Source organism: Thermobia domestica, unplaced genomic scaffold (assembly GCF_964235325.1).
Source record: "Thermobia domestica unplaced genomic scaffold, izTheDome1.hap1.1 HAP1_SCAFFOLD_798, whole genome shotgun sequence".
In the NCBI taxonomy this organism is placed as follows: domain Eukaryota; kingdom Metazoa; phylum Arthropoda; class Insecta; order Zygentoma; family Lepismatidae; genus Thermobia; species Thermobia domestica.
Window position 1 is genome coordinate 8,885 of NW_027656508.1, and position 20,599 is coordinate 29,483.

The 20,599-nt window shown below is 37.0% G+C and overlaps 1 protein-coding gene across 1 annotated transcript; it reads left to right on the forward strand.

The window, feature by feature from the left end:
• The first annotated feature begins 14,702 nt into the window (after positions 1-14,702).
• On the forward strand, positions 14,703-19,760 carry LOC145677344 (toll-like receptor Tollo). The gene has a single exon (XM_081747869.1). The coding sequence runs from the start codon at positions 15,212-15,214 to the stop codon at positions 18,803-18,805; it is 3,594 nt and encodes a 1,197-aa protein (XP_081603995.1). The 5' UTR covers positions 14,703-15,211; the 3' UTR covers positions 18,806-19,760.
• Positions 19,761-20,599: the final 839 nt, after the last annotated feature.

Consider the following 20,599-nt stretch of genomic DNA (forward strand, 5'->3'; position numbering starts at 1 on the left):
GTAAAAATTGAGTGCTTTTGCTCATGTTTTTCTACAATATGTATTTTTGGTGTGGTGGTTTTTTAAATGTGTATTTTTGGCCAACAATGATTTGTCTTAACCCTTAACCCGAAACACCGGTCTCACAAGCCGGCAGTAATTTGTAAATTTTCAGATTGGTAACACTGTTCAGAAAACAATCACCTCCCCCACTCTACCTTCCTAGGAAACCCTTACACACAATTCTGTAGCGTTGGTTGTCAGTTTGGAGTTGACAGGCTTGTGTATCGTGCGCTTTTGTAAACACCTACCTATAACAATAAATATGGTTCATGCAACTATACAAAAAACAAATATATTTTATGGTATTTGGCAACTATACGTATAGTTGTCCCTATATTGACTATATTCTGGTTCTCCCAACTATACTTTTTTTTCAGTGCAGCTGGTTACTTTCTTCACGCAAAATAATGTTATTTTTGGTATTTTAAATATCTATTAGGCAATGAGATGTACTGAAATGTCAATTATGCAAAAAAAAAAAAAAAAAAAAATGGGCCAATAAGTTTCTTATACAGTGAAACCTCTCTAAAGCGGACAGCCGTGGGGAATCAAAAATTGTCCGCTATAGAGAGGTGTCCGCCTTAGAGAGGTTTCAATATTTTCTTACGTAAATTAAGAAACAAGGTAATATGCAATTAGAAAAAATATTTTTGCATGAATCACGTATTTATGAATATTACCAAAATGTTACTGTACCTGCATTACCTTGCGCCATCCAATTCGAGGTACAACATGGGAATAAGATGTTATAAGTATCTGCACTTTACACTTATCGCTACTTACTACGTTTTCGGTGTGTTGCTTTAATTTGTGAGTTAATTGCAGTCCAGCAATGACTTTTTTAAAAAGACAATATGTGTACCCATGGTCAAAAATACCAAACTTGTCTTCTGTTTGGTTAGAGATTCCAGATATGACGGTAGAATGATATATCATTCCAAACAGTAGGCAACTGTCAATCACTTATGTTTCTGAAGCAGGTTGGGTGGGAGTGGAATGCAAGCAAAGGATATAAGGGTGTTGTGAAGCAGAGACCCTTCCTCTGGGTTGCTGAACAGACAGTTGAGGAGGCAAAATGTCACACCCACATGTTCTTCCTTGGTGACATACATGTGAATTACTAAAAGTGTATTTTTACTGAACTTTCCAACTTGTTTCTAGAGAAAGTTTCCGTAATTCGGGGGTAAATAATACCTATAAAAGACAAGAAAGACTGTCCGTGTCCGTACTAGAAAGTGTCCGCTTTAGAGAGGTTTGCCAATATGTTTTTTCCTATTACAGTGTTTGGGGATTACATAATATGTCCGTTATGGGAGGTGTCCGCTTTATAGAGGTGTCCGTTAGTAGAGGTTTCACTGTATTTTACTCCTGGTTTACTGAATGAACAAATTAAATCTGATATGAAACTATATTGTAACATCTAAGTTGTTGATATAGTTACATCAAAATAAAGAAACTCGACTTTAGTAAGTAAAATCCTAGGAAATATTTAGAAACTAAACAAATTACACATTTACTAATTTGCCATTCCGTAGAAGTAATTCTATGATTACAAAAGTTGCAAAATAATCAAAGTAACCGAATTTAATAAATTGGTCGATCATAATTATTTAGTAAATATGCCGTTGAAAGACAATGATCCATAAAATAAGAAATAACACTTCGTAAAACACACAAGTAACTAATTCCTGATGTTTAGAAGTATTCACTAAATGAAGTTTAACACTAATAATAATGCTTTGTGAAAATAGCATATTTAAAATATTAATGTGATAAAAAAACGGTAAGTGAAGGTAATATTTATACCTTAAATCATTCAAAATAGAACAGCAATTAACCCCTACCATATTTGAAGCATTATAAGTAAAACAATCACAGATTTTACTGTTCTACTCAGTATCAATCGTAAGATCAGAGTCGGAATCATCACACATTTCTGCAATATCAACATCACTATCACTCTTTATTTTCTTCTATGTCACTCATTTCTTCTGTATCCTTTTCCAATGTCTCTGGTATTTTGTTCTGTTCCATGCCAACAGCTGGTGACTTCTTCCTTGTAGACCCTGGTTCTGAGTGTTGCATCCGTGAAACTTCAGGTAATTTCTTATTTAAAAGCTTCCAGTTATATGAAAGATATTTTAGTTTCCTTGCCCTCTCCGATGACAAACAATTTATTGTTTTACTATGGTCCAAGTAAATGTAGAGAATGTTCTTTCTGTGGCAGCAGATGTAACCGGAGCACTAAGGATTCGAATGGCAACATCAGTTAATTCAGTGATACCTCGAAACCCTCTCCACCAAAGTAGTGAGCTCATTTGCTCCATTCCGTCCCACAAAGCTTCCTTGCACATATTTCTTCCTTGTCCCTGTAGTCAGTCAAATGTGCTCTCAGTAAAACAGAATTCAATGCCATTTGTTTTCCAACTTCACAAATGAAGTTTACTTCATCAAGCAATTATTCAGCTGTCAATTTGCAGCCCTGAAAAGTGGGATTGAGGAGATCTACAGCCAGGTGAATTGGACCCAAGCCGAATTCACTTCATTCTTTAAATTTTTTCCATTATTGATTGCTCGTCTGTTTTTAAAAGGATTGACGATGGTAACTGTTCTGTCAAAGTTTGATGAATTCTCTGGAATTTTGAGTGCACAATCAGTGCCGTGCCGTGGAAAATCAGCGCCCGGGGCGAGAGTATACGACGGCGCCCCCATACATGTATTCCAAGCAATTTTTCCTATCTCTTTTCCTTTTCTCTCCCGAATTTTTCGTCCCCTTACTTCGGCGCCCGGGGCCGTCGCCCCGCTCGTTCCCCCCCATGGCACGGCCCTGTGCACAATGTCTGAGTCTTATTTTACTCGAAGCAATTAATCAAATCCACTATAGGTTTCAAAATGGCTGCAAGTTTTTCAATACAAACCCAGATTACATCATCAAGAAGTCGTTTCTTGAGTTCTGAAGGTAATGACAATTGCTGACTCACAGCGAGCGTCTGAAGCCTAGTGTTATTGGAGGCAGTGTAAATGGCTTCCTCATCTTGTTTTTCCAAGCAACTTTAACGAAATTGTAATCCTTTTTTTCCTTTGATATTTGTGTAAATAGTGCTTGCAAGTGATGTCTATGTGTATATTAGCAACATCAGTTACACTTCCCAGTAATGTCTTTACCGATGGACATCCGAGTATGTCAGAACAAAGCAAATGGAGATGAGCAAGACAACCCAAAGATACTATATTACAATACTTCTGTTTTATTAATATAAAAGCTGCTCTCATGTTATACGCGTTTTCTCCTATGATTACTCAAGTTTTTTCAGAGTTATATTGTTTACAGAACATGCATGATCTCTTCAGACAAGTAATTTGCATCTTTTGATAACGCGAAATCAACTAAAACAGGTTCAGGCTTTGAAATGACGAAATAAATGATAGATTCATTTTTCAAGCTACTCCAACCATCACACTGTAAATGTAGATTTGGAGAATTCCTCTAACTTCGTTTTAACTTCCCCTCGCATTTCACTGTATTGAGCATCTAAATAACTTGTAACCAGGTGATACCTTGATGGGAGAGCATACGAAGAAAGAATTTTCTTTAAAAAATTCCATCCACAAAGGGTGAACAAGAAGTGACAGGGGACACCCACTCATGTGCTCGCTTTGGCAAGGCTTTCGTTCAACATTCCTGTAAGACTTCGTTACCCTTCTATACGTCGGTATTTGTTTTAAGAAACGTCAATATTAAGATTCTATAAAAAATCCTAAACAGTAACGTTGAACCTAAGAAGTCATAAAAAGTTATGGAAAGCCTGTACATTTGATGGAAATTGACGTAATGTTTTTTTACTTCAGCATATTTTCATATAATAAGTGCGACTACATCAAATATATCGAACTCATTTTCTCCTTTCATGATAAAACTACTCTAAAATGTCCTTTTAAGTTAAAAACTAGTAGACATAGGACACACTCGGAAAGATTTTGATAATTTTGGTTGTCTTTATTCAACTAGTTATAGCCTCTGATATGTAATGCTTTAGATACATGATCCAGCTTTCGTTTATCTTTTATTTATGTGTCGGGTGTCTGAGTTGTTTTCTGTGAAACATTTCTGAGAGTTTTAAAATTTCAAAATTGCTCATTTCAGGAAAAACTGTTAAATTGAAGGACTCAAAACATCTGTTCTCAAATGAAAATACACAATATCTTCATGGGGTTCTTGAAAATTGATGGCGTTTTGCAGACTTTACATTTAAAACTGGGGCTGTCTCCCAAAGATTCAGCAAAGAGGGTTCATGTACGATTTCTATGTTTGGACAACCTAAGGCTTGAAGTCATACTACGATTTGTTATTTTTTTAAGTCTTGGTGTAAAACTAATCCAAGTTTAAAAGCCGTTCACACCTTGGTGAAGAAAGGGCATCGACGGATAAGTAGACCTATAGTAAAGTAGTACCAAATCAATCTTGAGACGACAAGTTGGTGGTAATGTAGGTACCCCGAGGAGATATTAATCCCTCAAGTTTCAACTCTGATTCTAATTCTCAATCTGATTTGTTCGTGAGCGATGACGTAAAATCGGAAATGTGGTGTGAATTATTTCTCAAGGTTGGCTTGATCAACGTTAATCCAACTTTGATGTACGAATAGGTATACGCGAGGGCTTCGTCTGAAAAATGTAACAACTCACCCCCACTTTTTTCTCCCTTTCAAAACATTCGATTCAATATTTTGATCTCTTTACCTATGAAGTTCTTCGAGAAAAAATATTTTAAAAAATAGGTTTTAGATATCGCTTTAACCTAGAATAACCTATAACGTCCAAAATTGTACCGCTGGTGCGCCATGGTTAAAATTGCCTGCAAACCCACACCGCACCTGAACGGGGACAATTGGTTATTATTTTGCATATTTATAGTGAATGAATGAGACATCACGCTCGAGAGACCCCAAAATACAGAAAAACGTCACCGGTACGGTTAACAATTCTTAAAACTTCATAATAATTGAACTTTCGTAAAATACCCATTTTTGGGGTAGGTAAATTCAAAAGGGGTAAATACCCGGGTAAATACCCATTTTTTATTTACCTACCCACTGGGTATTTACCCGACCCACATCTCTACATATGACACATTGGGTGCACTGGATAAAGTTTGAGCTTTCGACCTCTACCTTCTATCCTGTGTATTGAATTAGCATGATGTGTACATCATATTTAACGTATCACGACTACGCAACTGTTTCTGTCGTCTGATTATTTAATTGAAGTCGTATGTTCCAGCACTGGAGTAAGTTGAAGCAGTCATCGGTCGGCAAAAAACATAGCTGCCGGGTAGGTATTGCCACTTCAACTCGTGTTGAACCGTAAATGAATATTAGTGAAACCACCAAATCTGGCACAAAATTAGAAGCTCGAAGCAAACGTCTTTCTCGAGATTTACTTAACCAAATATTTCAAAAAAAAAAAAAAAAAAAAAAAAAATACTAGTTGGGTTAGGGTGCAGCAAAGCGTGGCAACTGTGGTAGGTGACGATTACATCTGACCGTGACACCTACCAACATTAACCAATAACACTTTATTAAAGAGAACAGTTCTTACGCAAAAATGAGCAGATTACTATAGAAACAGAAGTGATCAGCTCTCAATTTCAAGTACATAATTTACCGGCAATGGTGGAGCATTATTAATGAATCTACGTATATATCGCCTATTTCAAGAGTGACACAACTCAAAATTCCTAACTTTTCAGCAGAAGCCTTTGAAGTTCTGAAACGAATTGAAAAAGACTTGGTGCAACAATTACATAAGTATTCTTTAACGCCCAGTTTTGGAAGAACATCTGTAAAGTTTTTAGCAGAGATAGACATCAAGATTAGCTTTCATTTTCTGCCCATAAGCCAATAAGGGCGATTTTTTAGTTATGTCACTCTTGAAATAAACAGGCAATATATAAAAATGAAAGTGTAGACCTATATGTTTGACTTCCTAACTCTTGAACCACCTGACCGATCTCGACCAAATTTTCAGCATACATTAGGTTCGGTCCTGGGATGGTTTTATCAATTCACTTAGACAGTTCAACTTAAAGGAGGAGGAGATATTTAAAAATAATCGAAAATGACCGATATTAGTGTGAATCCATAGTTTTGAGACGAACAGTGACATTCAGCCGTTTATGTCCAAAATAAAAACATTCTCCCCGTGCGAAGAACGGGTATTCTGCTAGTATACTTAAAGATAAATAAATATCCTAATACATATTTAAATTAGTGTGCTAATTTTCACTTTGTTCAGTGTTATTTTCTTTCTTTTATTACTTTCGTCTATTTACTACACTCCTAAACTAATAATACTAGAAGAGTTAAAAACAACGACTAATGTGGAATAAGGATATGTAAATATTAGGTTGTGAATGTTCCCAGACACATGTGGCCGGAGAGTTTTCGTCGCATTTGCAATGCGCTTTAATGGACCACGACTCTTAAAATGACATTGAGAAGTCGCTGCCATTTGCACTGATGTCAGATACTCCATAAATAAAAACAAATAAATAAGGGAAAGAGTAAATAGGAGCACCAACACATACTAATCAAAAGCAACATCTTCCATAAAAGATGTTTGTCATTGACATATTCTTCCTTAACATCTGAGAGGTTTTCTAGACAAAAGAAAGTCAGTGCGGGTGTCAAAGGGAAAAAGAAAAAAAAAAGAAGCCCTTGAAGAAACAGATATATGTTACACAAGATTTCTTTTAATATCACAATGGCATTGAGGAAGAAGACACATTTATTTCACGCCCAGTTCGACTTCAATTTCATGAAAAGTTTACGCGAGTGTACTGAAACGTCAGCTCATGTGTGGTCGTAATATAGGCCGACAAGATGCTTAATCGTGTAGAAATGCCATTGCGGCTTCCAGGGAGCAAGTGGGAGTTGCAGACTACCTACTAATATGGAATTCAACAAGTTAGTTGTGGATCAACCAGGGTCTAATGGGAAGGCGGACAAGCCAAGCTGACAAAACTAGTCGCCTCTCTTGGGTCACAGTTACTACAAACATAATTCGATATTGCTTCGAATTTTTACATTCATACATCATTCCTGTCCAAGTTATCTTGAGATGGTGACAGGTTCCTCAGTTAATACCTCTTTTTCTACCTGCAGTTTTTATTATTTTTTAAGGTCTAATATCCGTCACTGTGACAGTGTATCAGTAGTTAATTAAAACCTAATCAGGTTCGATTTTGTAACCAATCAATTACATTAAAGCAGTTTGATATCGCAAGACCTTAACCGTTTAATTGAATCTCATTCACTACACTTTATACATTACGGGTTATAGCTGCTACCAAATAGTTTCTGAGTAAGCGTATATACTTATTTTATCACATTTCTTTTTCTCTTTCTTTCTTTGATACCATTAAAAAAAAAAAAAACAACTAATAGTACGATGTAGAATTCCAATCTTTCGTACACCTATACAACTGTGCAATCTGATAGAATTCTTATTGATTGGTTAGTTGGATTAATTTAGCGCCCCTTTCAGCAGCGAGGCTATAAGTTGTCTTCATCATTCTTGTTGAATGGAGTCTAGCGTCCCTTTCAGCAGCAAGGCTACACGTTTCTTCATCGTTCATGTTGGTCGGATTGGAACTTAACGTCTCTTTCAGTAGCAAGGCCACAAGTCGCCTTCATCATTCTTGTTGGTTGGACTGGGAGTTCAGCGTTCCTTACAGCCTCGTCAGTTGGATTGGTCGGATTGCGGTTGGTATCAACGCTACAAGTCATCTTCATCGTTTTTGTTGGTTGGCTGGATTGGAGCTTCGAGTTCCTTACAGTAGCAGGGTTATAAGTTATCTTCATCGTTTGTGTTGGTTAGTTGTTGGATTAGAGTCTCTTTCACTAGCGAGGCTATAAGTCGTCTTCATTATGCTTATTTATTGGATTGGAATTTTGTGTAGCAAGGTTACAAGTCGACTTCATCATTCTTGCTGGTTGGATTGGAGATTAGCGACCCTTTTCAGGAGCAAGGCTACGACTGATATTCATCATTCTTAATAGTTTGATTCGAGTTTAGCATCCCTTTCAACAGCAAGGATACAAGTAGCCTTCACCATTCTTGTTGGGTGGATTGGAATTTAGCGTCCCTTTCAGCAGAAACGCTGTAAGTCATATTCATTCTTGTTCGTTCGATTAGAGCTTAACGTCCATTTCAGCAGCAAGACTACAAGTCCTATTCATTCTTGTTAGTTAGACTGGAGTTTAGCGTCCCTTTCAGCAGCGAGGCTATAAGTCGTCATTATTTTTTGTTGGTTAGATTGGAGGTTAGCATCCTTTTTAGCACCAATGCCGTATGAGAGGTGGTCTACAGCTTAAAACTAAGTGATAATCACGTACATATACCGAGAGACAGAACTTCGGTAGACTGTGAATTACGTATACGTGTTTACATTCAAAATTGAGTTTATTGGTTTTTCTTCGTACTCGTACGTAGTTAGTAATCTTGAATTGTTCCTTGGGGGCGCGGTGGCTCAGTGGTAGAGCGTTCACCTCTGATGCTTGGGGTCTCGGGTTCGATCCCAGCCTCCGCCAAGTGAACTTTGTGGTGGACAAACACCGTGCTCGTGGGTTTTCTCGGGGTTCTCCCGTTTCCTCCCACTTTCTTCATTCCACCATTTCACTCATCTCTCATCATCATCGTCTCCTTTAGCCTAACCGGCATAACTGTGGGACGTAAAACTCAAAGATTTCATTTCATTTTTTTGAATTGTTCCTTGAATTCCGAAATTTTGTTACTAGACAATGCGCAAATATTGCTTACTGTTCTGTTGGCATCTTTGAAAGCGAGCTGCATGTCGTTTTATGACAAAAAGATTCTTAATAATTTAAATATTAATCGCTATTTTAAACCGAAAACCATCCAAAATGGAAATTCTGGAAATTTTTTTGTAGCCTATTACAAAATATTTACAAGTTATTCCATTACGTAAGTTGGTTAATGCTAGTACTTTCTCCCAAAATATATATAATCTAAAAGTTGTTTGTTTTAAAACTAGTAATACACAGAAAATTGTACTTAAAAAGCATAATTTCAACTATATCTTTTTCTCAATCTTATTATATTTTTATTTTAATTTTATTATCAGATTTGTTTGAAAATAGTAACTTTTCATATTCATATATTAACTTTCCTATGTCCTTAATTTTATCCATTAAATTTTACATCCGTTAATATTTAAACTCGAGACAATTATCATGGAAATAATGATATTTTTAAAAAATATTAATTGATTATTTTTATTCTTAACTGTTACCTTTTACTGGCATTAATGTTTTAATTTAAACATTTCTTTCTCGAATCTTAAATTTAATCCGTAATTTTTAAATTAATTTTTCTCCGTTATGAATAAAATGTCCAACATTTCAATTATTTTCTAGTCGTCTTCTCAATTCCTTAGTTTCATTTAAATAACTTCTTTTAAGAACCTTTTATATTCATACGAGGTTTTGCTAATAAGTAATGTGCTTTCAAACATTTTATGAATTTCCTTTAGTACATGTGCACCCAATGGGGATTATTCTAATTGATTTAACCTAATAATATACAGGGTATTGTCACAATATTCTGGGAATATATTCCCCACACTAAAATAACAAAAAATTCATATAGGCCTGTGGTCGGAGTGCATAGTTTGATAGTTACAAGGTGCCGAAAACGTGAAAAAAATAACTTCAAAGGTCTAGTTCCACTACTATGAAACCGATCACAGTCGGGTCAAGAAATCACTGATGAACTAGTATGTGAACTATCCAAATATCTATCTTGAACAATCATTTTTAGAGAGGTTGTCTTCAAGTACTTGCTCACTCTCATCTACCTCTAAAAATTCCTCCCATCAATTCTTAATTAACGTTCCGTTTTTTCAGTGAATATGTATAGGGACAGGCACCAGTCGAGTCAAGTTTCATAAATGGTTCGCTCGTTTTGAAATCATGGCCTGCTTGACTGGAAAGCGAAAGCCATGAGAAATGTAAGCAGTAATGTGGAATACTTTTAGTGTAGCTCACGACAGGGGATACTACTCGCATCCCATCTCGTCTAGATAACGAGACGACAATAGATTTTTATAACGAGATAGCCTCAAATGTCATGAGCACCAATATAAGTATATACTGTACTTCTTACCATCAAGCCTGAGACCTGCATGGTCGAATTTTTAAGGCCAAGCAGAAGTCCAATCCGGGTGGTGATGTCAACCTACTCGGCTCCGTTCAACTGAGCAAAGAGCTCGAGCTGGCTCGGTTAAGATTAGCCATCGGCTCGACTCAATTAAGCCGATGGCTTGAGCCAGCTCACTTGAGATGAGCTACCGACTCGTTCCAGGTGACCCATCGGCTCGAGTAGCTCTGTTGGAACGATTCCACCGGCTCGGTTCGACTGATCCGATGGTTCGAACCGCCTCGGTTGGGGTGAGCCATCAGATTGGTTCAGTTCGGATCGGGTGACCCATTGACTCGGCTCACTTCTAGGTTCGACTTGATACTGAATGAGCTGTGAGCCGAGCCGTTGCAACCCTAAACCCGAGCCGAGCAGTTTTGAACATGTTTGGCCGGCGCCCTATAACTTGTAACAAGTTTTGTTTGAGCCTGAATACTTGCTTTTTCGGAACTCGAATCCAGAACCTCGTGAACGATGTCCCTGCCTCCTTAAGACTTCCCGACGACTGAGTTCGGCAGTCAACCAGTTTTTAGTATTCAGACAGAAACCGCTTATCTTTCATGGTTATACACGGCGTTGTTATAATAATAAGTTGTAGTAGTAGTCGTAGTATTGATAATTATATTGTCTATTTTGGATGCTTGAAGAGAATACTTGAAACTACGCACAGGATTTAGTTCGATTTGGCTCGACTCGTCTCGAAACTCTACCTGAATTCGAGTCGAGTTGGAGGAAATTTTTCGAGCCGAGTTCTCGAGTCGAGCTCATAAGTGTCTGTCTCGAGTAGAGTCGACTTTCAAAGAAAACTCGCTTTTGCCCATTCCTATATATGTGGGTGTATTACATCACATTCACATGGGCAATAATAATTAAGAAAATAGCCAGCAAAGTTTGTTGGTCATAAACTCTGGCGACTATTGACGGAGTCACATCAGTAAAAATTAAAGTTTTGTCCCTACAAATTAAGGGGGACAAACCTACCTAATGCCTTTATTGCTGTACACAAGCATTAGTGCATTAGTCAAGTTTCCTTTCCTTACTAAGCAGTGATAAAATGTTATTTTTATCAATCCCTCAAGAACTGCCACTGATCATAAAAGTATAAGCTTGTAATAAACTCAGGTAGACAGTAAAAAGGATCACTCGCTAGAAGATTCAATTCCAACCGGTAGATGTCAAATCGCTGGGAGACGTCTGCGGACATCTAACGGTACGATGTGTAACTTCTACTACCTTCGTTTCAACCTTACACAGAAAATGGAATGGGGATAATTACTGTTGAAGAAGTCAAGTTACCCGTCAAGCTGTTAATGGATTAACGCTATTACCGTACTCAACAGAGATAACTCCTCTAGCTACCCTTTATAAAAAGAGAAAACAATTTTAAAATGTGGTTTAACTGAAGAGTTGTGAAATTAAATCTTTCATTTTAACGTCCCACGTATTCTATGCCCTTTGGACTAATGGATACTGATGATTAAGGCAAGTGAATAATGATGGGAAAACTGGTGGAATGAGATTGTGGAAGGAAACGGGAGTACCCAAGAAAATCCACGGACACGATGTTGTCTACCACAAAATTACTTGGCTGGGGACCGATTTTGGATTTAGGATTCACAATTCTGGGCATCTAAGGCCATTTCGCACTTCACGATTTGAGGGATGACGTCCCTAGGGATGCGCACGAGACAAGATTTGTGGCTGTCTCGTCTCGAAAATGTGCTGTAAAAATGATGTCTCGACTCGAATTTTGTCAGGAAAATCCTGTCTCGACTCGTCTCGTGCGCATCCCTAGACGTCCCTCGGCGAGCACATAATCCGGGAAAAGGGAAGGAAGAAAGGATTGGAGAAGGAAGGAAGCAGCCTGGATAAAAGTTAGGTACCACCCTGGCATTTGCCTGGTGTGGATGAGGAAAACTCAGGAAAACCTCATTCAGGGTGGTTGGCCAGAAAAAGCGTTACACTTTCTCGACCGATTGACCCCACCGGGAATCAAACCCGGGACTGTCTGGGGATCGAACCAGAAACCCATACACCAAAGGTAGGCGCTCTACCACTGAGTCACCGTGCCCCTCCAATTGAATTATCGTTCGGAATAACGGTCGGATGTACTAATATTACGATCTTATAAGGCCCACTTGCGTGATTCTAATAATATAGTCGCCACTATATTTCCCTAAATCATCACGGAAACAAGATACCATGTCATTCTAGAACACACTAATACCACTTGCACCTGCTGTTCCAAAAATATCAATTAAATATACAGCAACCCGTATAATCAACACAGCGTAATTAATACGTTTATAATTAAATTTTCCTGCCTGCATGTATACAAAAATTATGATAGGAATCGAAGGACAACAATGACGTCACAAGAAATTTACAAAATTAAATGGTTTCCCATATGATGACACAAAATTCATAATGGTTTTCTTTATTTTCCTGAAAACTGTTTCTTTAAATTTGCATTTCAACTAATACTGAGTTTCCCGAATAAAACATCTACCTACCTACTTATCTAACAAGCAATAAATAAATAAATAAATAAATAAATAAATAAATAAATAAATAAATAAATAAATAGATTTTATTAAATCTTTATCGTAAATAAATACTGCATTTACTTGTTTACCTTACATTAACATTTAATATGTCTGTTCCATGCATTTTCACAGCCGCTTATCCAGGAATTTTTGTTGGGAGGTGTCCAATACGCTACGTCTATATAGTATTTAGGAATGCGCTCGAGTCGAGTCGAGACAATTTTCCTGACAAAATTCGAGTCGAGACACAGCTCTTCCAATAAAAAAATATATATTTTTCGAGTCAAGGCATCACTTTTACAGCACATTTTCGAGACGAGACAGTATCAAATCTTGTCTCGTGCGCATCCCTAATAGTATTGAATCGGTGTTATTCTAAACCCTAAAAGACGACAAGTAATTGCTAAGTACTGTGGTACAACTTATATTTTTAGGAAAAATGACAGAACTACATTATATATATATATATATATATACAAGGGCGGATCCAAGAGGGCTAAGGGGCTATAGCCCCCCTTGACGCTCAGGTTTACACAGGATAAAATGGGCTTCAATTCTGCTTTACACTGGATAAAACGGCAAATTATGGTTTAGCCCCTCCCTTGATCATATCCTGGATCCGCCACTATATATATATATATATATATATATATATATATATATATATATATATATATATATGAAAAAAAAACACTACAGATGAAGTCTTGCGGCTACATCAACCAATTCTCTGGTGCACAAGTATAGTTTTATTAGGGACAATGTACAAACGTATATCGAGTTACGAGGTTTTTATGGAGGGTTCCGGACCCGCTGGAGCTCCCGCGAGGATGCGCCTCTGCACTTTCCCTACATTATCTTCTAAATACGGTAGGCCTCTGACGTGTAGTCGTGGGCCTCTGATTCGATTCCAACTCACCAGTGATGGACAAACATCGTTGCATGTGTTTTTTCGGGGTTCTCCCATTTCTTCCCACTCTCGTCATTCCACCATCAATTTCATCATCGCCATCTCCCACAGCTTCGGTGCATACTTGTGGAACGTTAAACTAATTATTATTATTATTATTATTATTATTGACAGTAATCCACAAAGCCATTATTTTAGGGACTCGAGAGTGCAGTTCACTACCTCCTAATCCAATCTCTTCCCTGATTGATTCATAATATTCCGTTACCATTTAAAGAAGAAAGAAAAAATCCGAATCGACCAAAATAGATCCTGTAACAATGCTTACCAGTCGCACGTGCTAACTACGATTACACGAAACAGTCCAAAGCAACTTTTTAAAATCAGTTTGGTAATTCTGAACATAGTGATTTTTCATATCGACTGAGTTACCACTGTTAGCAGCCACAAAAATAAAACAAGATAGGATGGAAGGCTGCGGAATTTGAACCAGTAACTTCCTGACTACAAAATATACGTGTTAAGTATTCACATACACCTACACGTGTTTAAAGTTAAATGAGAGAAAAAGAGTTATTTTATGCGAGCATTTTAATTTCCTTTTCATTCTATACGTTATCTTTCTTTTTTTTCGAGCCCCTCCTGCTTCCTCTGAAACTGGCTTAAATCACACGTCATCAAACGAACCAATTCCTTCCTGAATCAATTTCCTTTTAGCATAATAAAAGAGCTAAGGTATTTGGAACAGCATGCGGCCTTTGTGGATGTCAATCCTCACTACTAGATTCTTTCACAGGTCATTTGAGTTTTGAAGAGTGGAGTTATAAGAAGACAATTGGAGTTTATTCTTCTCTACAGCATCGAACAAAACAACAAAGTGAACGTCAAAATCCCGTGACCTTTCTTCGTTCTTGCACTGGAGGAGTAGCGCCAAGCAGACGAACCATAGCGACGAAAGTGACACCTGGCCGCCAACCTCAGAAACCAGTCTCCAACCAGAGAAACCGGCCCAAGGGGTGACGTGAAATTGCCCTGCTTGTTAAAGAAACGCCGGCAAGGCCAGAACTAGTCTATACACAAGTGCTGTAAGATTCACACGCCCGCTGTTGTTCTCTACACCGCCATGCTGACAGTGTAGAGGAGGAGGAGCTCGACAACCACAACAAACAGTAAAACGCCAACTGTGGAAGTCGACGTCGCAGAAGTGGATGGACATTGTGCAGCATGGTTTAGTGGTGACCGTGATCAAGTCGTGTGTTCTCGGCGTGTGTCGGTCGAACCCAGAGCTATGGTAGTGTTGGTGGCTGCCTTGAGACCGCTGCCACGTTCATGTGGCCACCAAGCCTTCCGGGCGAAGATCCCTGCCTCCATGTTGTGAAGGACAAAGGAGGGAAGGAAAGACAACAACCCGGCATGTAATGATGCAGCTGTTCCCGAACGTCTCCGGACTGCCCATCACCGCGATGTCATCATCATCCTCATCACCTCCATCACCATGCAACTAAGTCATATAGTGTTTACAGTGCTTGGCGCCATCCTCGGCGTCCTTTCAGCGTCTCTTAGCAAGGCGCTACGCTATCAAGCCCCGGATGAGTGCAAATGGGTGGTTCTTGACGCTCAAACAGAAGAAGTGGCCCTCCTATGTCGTTTACGTACCATTAATAGTGAGTTGGAAAATACAAATTTTAGTGTTATACAACCCCAACATACAGTGCACTTACGAATTGAGTGTAGTGATGTGTTGTTTTTCCAAAGTTCCCTCAGTACTGACAGTTTTCAAGCTTTGGTCGAACTTAAAGATTTGGCCATTGAATATTGTAAAATTGGTAACCTGACTGCGGGGACTTTCCACGGACTTCGGGAACTGCGAAATCTTACAATAAAAACTCATAATACTGACTGGTCTTCCATGACGCTTGAAATTTCCAGTGGTGCATTCCAAGAACTCGCCCTATTGGAAAGACTTGATCTTGCTGAAAATAATATTTGGGTGTTGCCAGAAGGTGTTTTTTGTCCCCTTCATGGCATGAAGTCATTAAATCTTACCCTTAACCGTCTTCGTGATGTGTCAAATTTCGGTTTCGGGACATCGGATCGTTGCGGTGCAAATCTTTTGTTCCTCTTATTAGCTAATAATAGCTTGGACTCTTTGCCCCCAGGTGCTTTTTCTGGACTTAATAGACTTCAAGAACTGCATTTACAAGGAAATGCAATTTCTTTCATAGCGGACCGTGCGCTGGAAGGTTTAAAATCTCTTGTCAAAATTAATCTTGCCAGTAACAAGCTAGTCAGCATCCCGCCAGAACTTTTTGCCGATACTCTTAATATAAAAGAAATTCATTTACAAAATAACTCAATCAACGTCCTTGCCCCTGGACTCTTTAATGAACTAAACCAGCTTCTAATTCTTGACCTTTCGCGCAATGAACTTTCTACCGAGTGGGTCAATGCTGCAACTTTCACAGGACTCATCCGCCTTGTTATTCTTGACATTTCCTACAACCACATTACTAGACTGGAGCCTTCCGTTTTCCGTGATCTCAGCAGCTTACAAATCCTTAGACTGGAACACAATAATATTGAATTTATTCCTGAAAACACATTTGGTTCTCTATACAATTTACACACCTTAATCCTTTCCCATAACAAGCTTAGAACTGTTGAAAGTGCTACTTTTAATGGCCTATACGTTCTTAGCCTTTTATCTCTTGACAACAATGGAATAGAGAGAATTCATCCTAACGCCTTCAAAAACTGCTCAAGCCTTCAAGATTTACATTTAAATGCCAATAAGCTCATCCAAGTGCCCACAGCATTAAAAGACCTTGAACTTTTGAAAACACTGGATTTAGGGGAAAATCACATTACTTCCATTACTGATGCAAGTTTTAGTAATATGAAACATATCTACGGCCTCAGGCTGACTGACAATAATATTGGAAATATTACAAAGGGGACATTCGATCGAATGGAATCGCTGAAAATTCTGAATTTGTCGAAAAACAAAATCCAACGAGTGGAACCTGGTAGCTTTGACGAAAATACGAAGTTACAAGCCATCCGCCTTGACAGTAATTTTCTAGCTGACATCGGTGGTCTTTTTGCACGGTTGCCAAGTCTAATCTGGTTAAATATATCAGACAATAGACTTGAGTGGTTCGACTATGCTATGATACCAACAGGACTTAAATGGCTTGACATTCACAGCAATCAAATAACAGAAATAGGAAATTATTTCGAAATCGAGAGTCAACTGCATTTGGGGACATTCGATATCAGCCATAATAAACTAACTGAAATTAGTGGAAGTGTGATACCTGATAGTGTTGAAGTGCTATTTTTAAATGACAATCTCATCACTAAAGTGCAACCATATTCTTTTTTCAAAAAGCCAAATTTAACACGTGTTGATTTATACGGAAACAAAATTGCCAATCTCACACAAAATGCCCTCCGAATTTCATCAGTTAAGCATACCAGAAATTTGCCTGAATTTTATATTGGTGGTAATCCTTTTAAGTGTGACTGTACAATGGAATGGCTTCAAAATATTAATAAACCGAATACATTGCGAAATCAACCACGAGTGATGGATTTGGATAGTATTTATTGCAGAGTTTTGTACAATCATGGACGACGATTTGTGCCCCTAACAGAAGCTACAACAAATCAGTTTTTGTGTAAATATGAATCCCATTGTTTTGCTCTCTGTCATTGTTGTGACTTTGATGCGTGTGACTGTGAAATGACGTGTCCTATTAACTGTACGTGTTATCATGATCAACCGTGGAATGCAAATGTGGTGGATTGTACTGAAGCTAGTTACACGACACTTCCTGATCAAATACCAATGGACGCTACAGAACTTTTTCTGGACGGTAATGAAATACGTATTGTGGGTAGTCATGCATTCATCGGCCGCAAGAAAATGTACAAGTTATTTCTAAATAATTCCAACATAGAAATAATTCATAATCGAACATTTAACGGTTTGAAAGCTCTCCAAATTCTCCGTCTGGAAAATAATAAAATAAGTGAACTGAAAGGCTATGAATTTGAAGGTCTTGAAAGCATTAGAGAACTGTATCTTCAAAACAATCAGATAACATCGATTCACAATGCGACATTCAGTTCTTTACGGACACTCCATCTTCTTTATTTACATAAAAATCGCATAATCGAATTTGCTGTATGGCAATTTACTCTTAATCCTTTCCTTAACAACCTCACACTTGCCAATAATCCCTGGTCCTGTGAATGTGAATTTGCTGACAATTTTCGCAACTGGCTACAAGACAGTGTAGAAATTGTAAAAGACGCAAGTGATTTGCATTGTGTCTATAATGAAACTTACGAAGAAGGACCGTATTTCATTTATTACAATGCTTCTTCTCTCTGCAACAATTACACTTCAAAAACAATCATACAAGAAAAAATTCTTCAAGACTATTTACCGTTACTTATTAGTACTCTAACAGTGTTCCTAGTAATTATTATTGTCATGCTTCTTGTGTTCATTTTTCGACAAGAGATGCGAGTATGGTTCCATTCCCACTACGGTATCCGCATTTTCTATAAGTCAGATTTTGATGGTGACAAGGACAAATTATTTGACGCTTTCGTTAGCTACAGCTCCAAAGATGAGGCTTTTGTTGCAGAGGAACTGGCACCGAAACTTGAGCACGGAAATCCCTCCTACAAACTGTGTCTCCACTACAGAGATTTTCCTGTGGGGGCCTACATAGCAGATACCATCGTTCACGCAGTGGAATCCAGCAGAAGGACAATAATGGTGCTTTCCGAAAATTTTATTAAATCCGAGTGGTGCAGGTTCGAGTTCAAATCTGCCCACCATCAAGTGCTTAAAGACAGGAGACGAAGACTAATAGTGATTCTTCTAGGTGATGTTCCACAAAAAGACTTGGATCCAGATATTCGTTTGTACTTAAAAACGAACACATATTTACAATGGGGAGATAAATATTTTTGGCAAAAACTACGCTTCGCGCTGCCAGATGTGCCTAATAACCAACGGACTCAACACAATAACGCTAATGTGTCATCCAGAGCCGTTGCTATTCATATTTAACTTAAAAAAAAAAAAAGTGATGTGTGTTTATTCTAAAAATATTTAAATCATTCAAAATAATTGTGATATTACCTGCTAAATGCAGGTGTGATTTTCTTCCCATGTGTGTACAAAAGCAATGTGCAGTGCCTTATAGGAAAAAAAGTGTGTATTATTTTGTATATAGTGAAATTGTGTGTATGAGTGTTTGAAAGTATGATTGTCACTATATGCCATATACCTACTCTTTTCTGTGAATATTTGGAGACTGGGGCATATGTGAGTGTGTCCTGTGAGGTGAATGTGTTGTGCAATGAGAAAATAATTGAAAATCTATTTTATTTTTCTCTCACTGAGATGTTCAGAAATGAAATATAAAAAGACTGCAAAATCGTGTTCACGGAATGAAAGCTATAAAAAGAAGAACTATTTTGTGATTGGATAAAAAAAAAAAAAGAAACAGGTTGGTACTCTATATAATATATAACAAAAACAAACATGTGTGATACGTGAATGTGTGTACAAAAAATCTAGAACATAATTTATTGTGTGGGCTTCTTCATAATTTTTAAAAGAAAGAAAAACGTATCGAAATACAAAAAATAAATATCATTCTGTGATGGTGCTACATTAGCTTTCACTGCATGACGAAATATTTTAAAATAAGTTTTGACTGATTTTTGTTTAAAATACAAAAGATATTTTTCTTCTTATTTAATATTATTTCTTACAGTCAGCTGTTCTTTTTAACATTATTGGTCATGTGCATGTTTTTCATTATGTAATTACAAAATATTACCATACGCGCTTTAAACAATATATTTTATTTTTGCATTACAATGCGGTATTTTGGTTAAAATACTTATTTTGCTATTAGAAAAAAAAATCAGTTTGGGTCTGTAATTTTGTACATTGCAGTGATTAGCGGAATTTCACAACCAATAAAACTCCCGGACATTTTTTATAAAAGAAAATTGTTCTGTATTTTCTTTCTGGTTCAAATTAATTCCTAGTTCCTATCGAGTTTTCAGAAAGAAAATTCTTGACAAAGGATAGAAAAATAGTTTGGTTTAACAGTAAACAAAATGTTGTTCTGAACGTTACAGAAGAACGGAAACCTAAGCAACCCCGTTGGATCAAAATATCAAATCAGCTAGAATAAAAGTATGGCATGACAGTTGTTGATAAACTATTATATATACGTGCAATGACAATTAATAATAGTACTGCATCTACATTCCATCATCACTGTGATAAATTTAAATCAATTTCAATATAATTCCTCCAGATTGTGTCCACAAAGAAAGAAAAAAATATTTGCTTATAGTCACATTTTAGTGCAAATTACAAATATTTTACGTTGGTTTCGTGTTTATATTTTAATCGTATTTAGCCTTCAATTTATTATGAAAGCAACTATTAGAAAAATTATTCGGAGACCAATAAGTTCCATTTTTTAGAATTTACTGAAATTTAATTAATTATATATAACACTGATCAATTTTTACTTGAACTAATTTCCTCATAAATTCGTTTCTCTCTACATTTACACATATACACTTTTCATTCTCTATCCAATTGCAAGTAGTATGTTATATACTCTCAGAAATAATAATTAACCATTTCATACCCAAAGGAAACAAAAATATTTATTTAGATATAAGCTTTTACAGAATACCGATAATCAGAACATTTTCTATTTATTATTATTATTATTATTATTATTATTATTATTATTATTATTATTATTATTATTATTATTATTATTATTATTATTATTATTCGGACTCTCGTAAAAGCTACTTAAATAAAATA